The 7,556-nt window shown below is 47.7% G+C and overlaps 1 protein-coding gene across 1 annotated transcript in view; it reads left to right on the top strand.

Moving 5' to 3' along the window:
• Window positions 1-7,556, top strand: part of SYNE2 (spectrin repeat containing nuclear envelope protein 2) — a 352,391-nt gene that overhangs the window by 82,889 nt on the left and 261,946 nt on the right. The window contains exons 21-23 of the mRNA XM_019518445.1: window positions 2,038-2,172; window positions 4,944-5,161; window positions 5,432-5,507. Of these exons, the coding sequence (XP_019373990.1) occupies window positions 2,038-2,172; window positions 4,944-5,161; window positions 5,432-5,507 (429 nt within the window). The remainder of the gene's footprint in view (window positions 1-2,037; window positions 2,173-4,943; window positions 5,162-5,431; window positions 5,508-7,556) is intronic.

The raw sequence follows: 7,556 nt of genomic DNA on the forward strand, positions 1-7,556 counted from the left end.
GTTTGTACCCCCCACAGTGCTCCCCCACACATCACCTATGCCCTCCACTGTGACCCCCACATGTTGCCTCTACTCCCCCCACACCCCCATAAACTTACCTGCCAGGAGCTGCAGGAGCTGCTGTCTACCACTGCCTGGCTTTACTGCCAGCCATGTGCATATGCGTGCGTGCACATGGTGCCCCTTGCCTCTGATTGCCCTCCTCTCGTTCCCCCCAGCCCCAAGCAGCCCCTTGCAGGCTGGAACTCTGCCAGCCTGCAATGCGAAACTCGCAGTTTTCCAAATTTTTCACCTTTAAAGAAGAAAATCCATGTTTCTCTCTATTTTCCCATGGGAAGTGGAAAGCCTGAATCCCAGGTCATACGATACAAAAATAATGGTTTGCACCTATCTTTGACCTGGTTTTCCTGAAAGGAGGTAAGCTAATGTAGATTGGGGTCAGCAACATTTTTGGGCAGAGTGCCAAAAACAACCACAAGCTCAACTTATAAAATGTTGGTGTGCCCAGGGCAGATGAAGGGCCTGATCCTTGTTGTGGCAGCGTAGCCCTGGGCCCTTCCCTGAGGCATGTGTGCCAAGTAAAATGCCTTTTTGTGGCATGTTCTGCCATGTGTGCCAGAGGGGTTATCTAACCCTATTGTAGATTATGAAAAAAATTGCATCAACGTGGGGTATAGTTGAGTGTTTACTCCTTCTTACATGCACTTTCTTTATTTTCACATAACTGAAAGTATCCTTTCAGTACCCTTTCTCTTTATTAATATGGCTTCAATGCCTTCAAAGTGGTAGCATGTGCTGCAAAAAACGTTTGCAGCACCACATACCGCACAGTCTGGTGTGCTCCACGCTTCTAGGGCATGCTGAGTGTACACTGCTTTTCAGCAGCACATGCTACCCAAGCGTGCACTGCTCCATTTTTTTTTCTGTGGTTTTCCCAGGCGTCAAAAAAAATTGTAGAAAAACCCCGCCAGCAGCGCACGCTTGGGTAGCATGCACTGCTGAAAAGCGGAGCCAGGCCACCCAGAGCCACACTGCAGCTGCTGGCCAGGCTCTGTCCCGCAAGATCACCCCAGCTGCAGCCCTGGGAGGCCCCCAGGACCCCAGATAAGGTTGCTGGGGCTAGCACAGCGTTGGCCCCAGCCTCCCCTACCCAGGGCATCTTGCCACGCACCAAAGCATGTGTGGCATGGGCGTTCCTTGGGGCCAGGTAGCTGTGGTGCATGGTAGACTGTTGCTAGTTGTCCCCAGGGAACCAAACGTTCACACACGTGTGGACGTGCCCAGTCAGGTTGCTTGTGGGTTAGTAAGCATTGATCCTGTCCTGTACCACATGCTATAGCTCTATGACCAGATTTTTAAAGGTGACTATAAAAGTTGACCCCTATATTATTATGGCTGCCTACCTTGTGACGCCTTAAAGGGGCCTGATTCTCACGAAGTTCAGAGCACCACCCCCCCCAGAAAACCCAGAGCCTTTTAATCCTCCCTCTGGTATGGTTTTTCTAGGTGAATCCTTCCTCTATACAGTGGGGTTGGACTACATAACACTTGAGAGTCCTTCCAAGCCCATAATTGAGATACTTCAACTTAGGTAGTCACAAGTGAGACACCTTAAACCACCAGTCACTTTTGAAAATGTTGGCCTTGAACTAAATTTCAAGGGGCGTTTCTGTGCTCCCTGGCAGGGATTGGAAGTACACAGGGACACTCTATTGCATGGGCAGAGAGATGGGCCTTGTCTTCACATCTAAGATATAGAATGTGCTTTTGGGGGTGTATTTTAGGAGCAGTGCCTGTGTTTTCCAATGAGCCGGGACTATACAGGTATCTCTGGCCCTTTTTCAGGTGTCCAGGATTTGGGAATGCCTTTGTACCAGACCCTGCCAATTTACCCAGGTATGGGGTATAAAACCGTCTGGTGCTCTGTCATTGCAGCTCAGTATTACAATCCATGTCAGGCTGCATGCATAGTTATGCTATGGTAATTAATTTTTTTTTTTGCATACACAAGTTCCATTCTGTTTTGGTTTTCTGCAGGAGGCATTTAGCATTTTGAACACTAATATTCTTGACAAATATTTGAAAGCTGCTGAACAACTGAAAAATATTTCACCTGCTTTTGAAAAGCCAGTACTGGAAAAAAAGATCAGAAATGTTCGCAGAAGATGGGAGGTGAGAAAACATACATACAAGTGGTATGTAAGACCACTTGTCCTCAGATATGGGTTCCTAGAAAAACAATTTATTTGCAGAGGGTTGTATTTGCCTTGTAGTCTGTTGTCTCCCTGTGACCATCCCAGAGGTGTAACGGGGCACTATTGTGTCCTGGATGGGTGGGGGTGCACAATGCAGAAGCAGTGGCTGAAGGTTTGCTGCTTTGAGGGGAGAAGTCACCTCCTTTTTTTTGCTGCCAACACATGTTGGGACCATTTAAACACTGATTTTTGTCTGTAAAATATGGATAAAGCAGCAAACCTCCACCTATTGTTCCTACACTGTTTACTGCTGCTGCTACTCTGTCCTCCCCACTGCTGGAGCAAGAGTCGCTGTAGGGAAACAGGAGGGTCTGGGGAAAATGGTGGGTGGGAGGGTGAGGCACTCCCTAGCTCCATTTTGGCATCCCCCATCTCTCAAGCAGCACCTGGAGCTCATGCCCTGCTCACCCACCCATCATTGCATTAGTGGACAATCCTGCTGAGATATTGTGTTCTATGTTTTGCAGGAAGTTCATCATGAAATCATATCCTATATGCAGTGGATGATGAATATTGACATAGAGAAGTTTAATACAACTTTTTCAAAACTCAGTAAACAAATAGATAAGGAGAAGAAGCTTATAATCAGCTTTTCAGCCAGCTGTGCCTTAACACACACAGTGTCACCCATGTCACGAGTTTTGCTTGTCCACAGCTTGAGGTGTAGTTCCCCCCAAACCCCTGCACTTACCTCCTTGAAACTTGGCAGGCTTTGTGGCCCAAGCAGGGGCCACTACCCCTGCAGTTTTCAGCCCACTGTGGTGTAACATATACACATGACATGAGTTTTGCTTTCAAGAATTTGGGGTACAGTTTCCCCCAAACCCCTGCACTGATCTTCTTGAAACTTGGCAGGCTTCATGCTCTCAGTAGAGGCTACCACCCCTACAAGTTTCATCCAAATCAGACAAAAAAACAACAGTTATAGATATTTGATTGATTCCCCATTATACCCTATGGCCGGATCTCTGAGGCGGCTCCAAAGCTTCGGAGCCGCTTTGGCTGGATTGAAGCGGAAACCCGGTCTGAAGCTCCGGATTGGATCGCTGGCATCTGAAGCAGCTGGATCCAAGCTGGATTGAATAGCTGCCTACTCGCACAGGCCTAGTTGCTCAAGTGCTGTAAATACAGTACTTCAAATTTAATACCTCATTTAAAAAGTGTTTATTTAAAGCACTGTGCCCATTTTTAAAGTGCTGTAAAGCCATGCATTTCTGTTAAGTAATGGCGATAACGCATTTTAAATAGAGAAAAAAGCAACTTCTCTACACACTGGGTGCATCTACATGTGCATTTTAATGCACATTACCCTTTTTTAATGTGCATAAAAGCGTCACAAAAAACTGTGCTCTTTAGCTAATGAACATTAAAATAGACTAATGAACATTTGTGTAGTACCTCACAATGGAGGGCATCTACACACGATCACGTAGGCTGCTCCAACATGCTAGAATTCCAGTGCATTAGAGTCTCCTGGAGCATACCAATTGCCACACTCCGGCAGCCTCCTGGATCTCATGTATCAGCATCCCCATGCTTAAAAATATTGTGTTAAATGAGCTTTAGTTCAAGTGCACCCACTGCTATTTTTAAGCGCGGAGACACTGATAGTGTGGTGGTGCTTTAATTATAGCGACTCACAGAGCCATTCTAATTAAAGCACTGCCTCCCCCCTACACACACACTCGTGAAGCACATGTAAAAGTGGCTGGAGGTACTAGATTTAATGCACATTACCTAAAGTGCATTAATGAATGCATAGACACGCCCACCTAAAAATATCTAAAATTGGAATAAGGCAAGTAAACTCATCAGAAAATAGGAAAGTTTCAGGACTCTGAAGAAGTGTTGTTCAGTATTAGAGCTGGTGAATGCAAGTCTGAACTTGCTGGTTTAAGATAAACCAGACTCCCCCATCTCGCTGGGCTGGGCAGGGCTCTGCTCCACAGCAGGGCTGGCCCCTCCCCTCTGATCCCTGGCTGCAGCTCTGGCAAGACTGCAGGTTGCTCCCCCTCCCCCTTACCACTCCCTGCTAAGCAGGAATTCCCTCCTCCCCTATGCCTTGTAGAGAGGTGTCTGTGTATTATCTAGCAGACCACATGCTGGCTACTGTTCATTCTGAATCAATAGCTAGAATCAACAGGCAGAATCAACAGGTAGCTGGTAATGTCCCTCTGTTGTTTTCTTAATATGGTGATAAGCACTGAGAATCAGAGCATCTTGCCCGGGCCTAGCCACGCCCCCCCTCAGCTCAGTGCTTGCAAGGGAAGGGAGGGCTGCTCTAGCACTCCCTGGCTTCTCGCCTTAGCCATTGCAGGCATGTGCCTTTGTTTCTGGGATGTCTGTGCAATTACAAAGTGATTTAGCCTAGCTAGATTAGACCACGATGCAAAGATTGAATCAAGTCAGGCTCAGGCTTTTTGAATATCTGTCCCTAGCCTTGGTTTCCATTCTGGGTCTCTTTGGAATATGGTGAAATAAGTACCATAATGCCTTAGCATGTAGAATGGGGCTAATTACTTGCTTACCACCAAGTGATTTTTTGAAAATCAGTGTTTTGTAGTGGATTGAGAGCCTCAGTTGAAACTGCATGTGTATTGGAAAAGAATGCAAAATATCATAATGCATGAAAGTAATCACTTCTTTATAACGGAACGCGTATTCATTATATTGCTTTTCTTCATTTAGGCTTTTTTTTCTCATGAAGGCAGCCTGGAAGAGCTTAACAGCTGTTTACAAGGTCTTAAAGCATTTTGCCAAAGACTGACTGCAGAAGAAGCTTCCCCAGAAACAAACAAACTAGTTGAGGATTATGAACAAAAGCAAGAAGAGCTTGAAAGACATGCAACAGATATTTGCTCAGTTCTTCCTTCTTGTGTTGGAAAGGGTCAGCCATCTAGAAAAGGGTAAGTGTTTGGTTGCACAATGTATCATAGCTTTATAAAATTAAGAAATGTAGATTATCCCCCTCACTGGAGGATTATGATGTGCAACATACCCCCAAGCATAAGTGTACTTTTAACACCAGCTTTCAGAAACCAATATGTAATGTTAAACTGTATTTTGGCACCTTCTTCATGCTTGGTTCTAATCTTTTGATACATAATTTTAGTTTTTTTTTCTCTGTGTTTTATTGTTGTTTTGGTTCTTAAACTGAAATTGATTTTAAACTCCAGGAGCTGCATACTTCCTTCTGAAAATGGAGAAAAGAAAGTTTTTCTCCAATCAACTGATATACTTTCAACTCAGGAGGTATGAAACCCTTATATGTTATTGGTAAATATTGATTTATTTAGACAGGATCACTGGCACAAGGAAAACATTTAGTATTACTATTATTATTTGTTATATGTAAGGATATAAGAGCTCCCACTCAAAGATTAGGAACTCACTATGCTTGACAAGTAAGAGTTCACCAATAAAGATTTTCTTGGCCAATACCAATAGCTGATTATTAACCAGCCATATGAGTCAATATTGATCCAACAGCCAATTTACAGGAATACAGCCAGTCTGCTTGGAGAGCAGTGCCCTGCCAGTAAGTCTGTGGTGGGGAAGGGGCGTAGGGGAGGGAAGGGATGTGGTGGGGGGGAAGATCAAGGCCCCCACAGTGAAGGAGGGAGTGGGGCAGGGGCAGGGGTTGGGGAGTCCCACTCTGGCTGTGTGCCCACTCCCAAGGGGAGTAGGGGGGAGGCGCGTGTACCCTCAGGAGACCTCAAGTGCCTCTACACCAATGTTCGTAGTATGGGGAGCAAGCAGGAGGAACTGTGCCTCCTGATTGCGAGTAAGAATCCAGACTTAGTAGGGCTCACAGAAACCTGGTGGGACCCTATCCACGACTGGGCGGTGGGCATTTGGGGATAAACCCTGTATAGAAGGGACAGGACAGAGAGGAAAGGAGGGGGGGTCGCGTTCTATGTCAAAGAGCAACTCACATCATCAAGGATTAGCTTTGGGTTAGAGGAGGGTCGGGCGAAGACACTGTGGGTCAAACTACAAGGGGGGCATGGCAAAAGGGACCTTATGGTAGGTGTCCACTACTGACCACCCAACCAGGGGGAAGAGCTGGACTGGGACTTATCCGGAGTCTTATGGAGGTGTGTAAAAGGGGGCCTACTGGGGCCTATCTCCGCGTGGCCCACCCACCTGTTCTTGGGCAAACCGCCCGCCTTCTTGTCCGCCACACCTTGGTCTCAATTCATTAATTAATAGATGTAATTAGGCAGGAAGCTGCCCATTTTCTGCCCCGCTGCTAGGGGACACTATCTGTGGCTCCATTCCTCCCCTACACCGCAGCCCAAGCCTCACAGATGACATCATGATGTTCTCATACACTCCAGTCCTCCATGATGGGACCCAGAATCCTGCTGTAGGACCCCACCTGGGTTCTTCCCTTCAGGCGGACACTGCCGTTGTCATACTGGGCCACATATCGCCCTGCCATTGGTTCCCCTTTGGGTGTGGTCCCCTCACTGGGACCTTCAGCTCACACTAGCCCCAGACCACCTCCAGGCCAGTCGGGACCCCAGGCCCCTGGCTCTTGGGCATCCCTCTTGGTGGGTCTCCTTGCCCTTCTGACCCTCCTGGTCCTGGCCCCCGTCTGGGCCAGTCAGGGGAAGCTATGGCAAGCCTTGATGTATGACCCATACTCTTATCCCAGGGTCCCCCTCTTTGGGTCCTTCTCCATGGACATGGGGAGCTGGGGTTACCTCACACCACAACTGGGGCCTCAGGGTCTCACAGGGGACACTCACTCCCCCCCGGGCAGCAGGTCGTGGTGCTACTACTTGTGTTGTATTCGACCCAAACTCTGCCTCCCCACATTGACAGAGCTATCCCCAAGATTCTCCCTACCTCTGGTTGTTGCCTGCCTTCTAGCAGCCAAACTGCCAGGTCTGACCGCTCGCGTAGGTTCCTGGCTGTATTACAGGACCTTCACCTTATCGAGGAGGTGCACAGCCCCACTAGGGATAACGCCGTTTTGGACCTGGTCCTGGATACTGGGGATGACTTGGTGAGGGGACTGCAGGTGCGTGACCACCTGGGCAATAGCGATCATCACCTGCTGGAATTCAGTATCCAGCACAGGGTGTCAAGGGCTTATAGCAAAACTAAAGCCCTTGACTTCAGAAGGGCCAGCTTCAATGAGCTTCCGAGATTAGTGGGGAAGGCACTGAGGGCCCAGAAGGTAGAGGAGATTGGGAGTCCATGAGGGACGGTCGTACCTTAAGAGGACGATCCTCCAGGCCCAAAGGGTAACAGTCCCTGAGTGAAGCAAGTGGGTAAGTGTGCTCAGAAACC

The sequence above is a fragment of the Gavialis gangeticus genome, unplaced genomic scaffold (assembly GCF_001723915.1).
Source record: "Gavialis gangeticus isolate Ggan-Ray unplaced genomic scaffold, GavGan_comp1, whole genome shotgun sequence".
NCBI classification, from domain to species: Eukaryota; Metazoa; Chordata; order Crocodylia; family Gavialidae; genus Gavialis; species Gavialis gangeticus.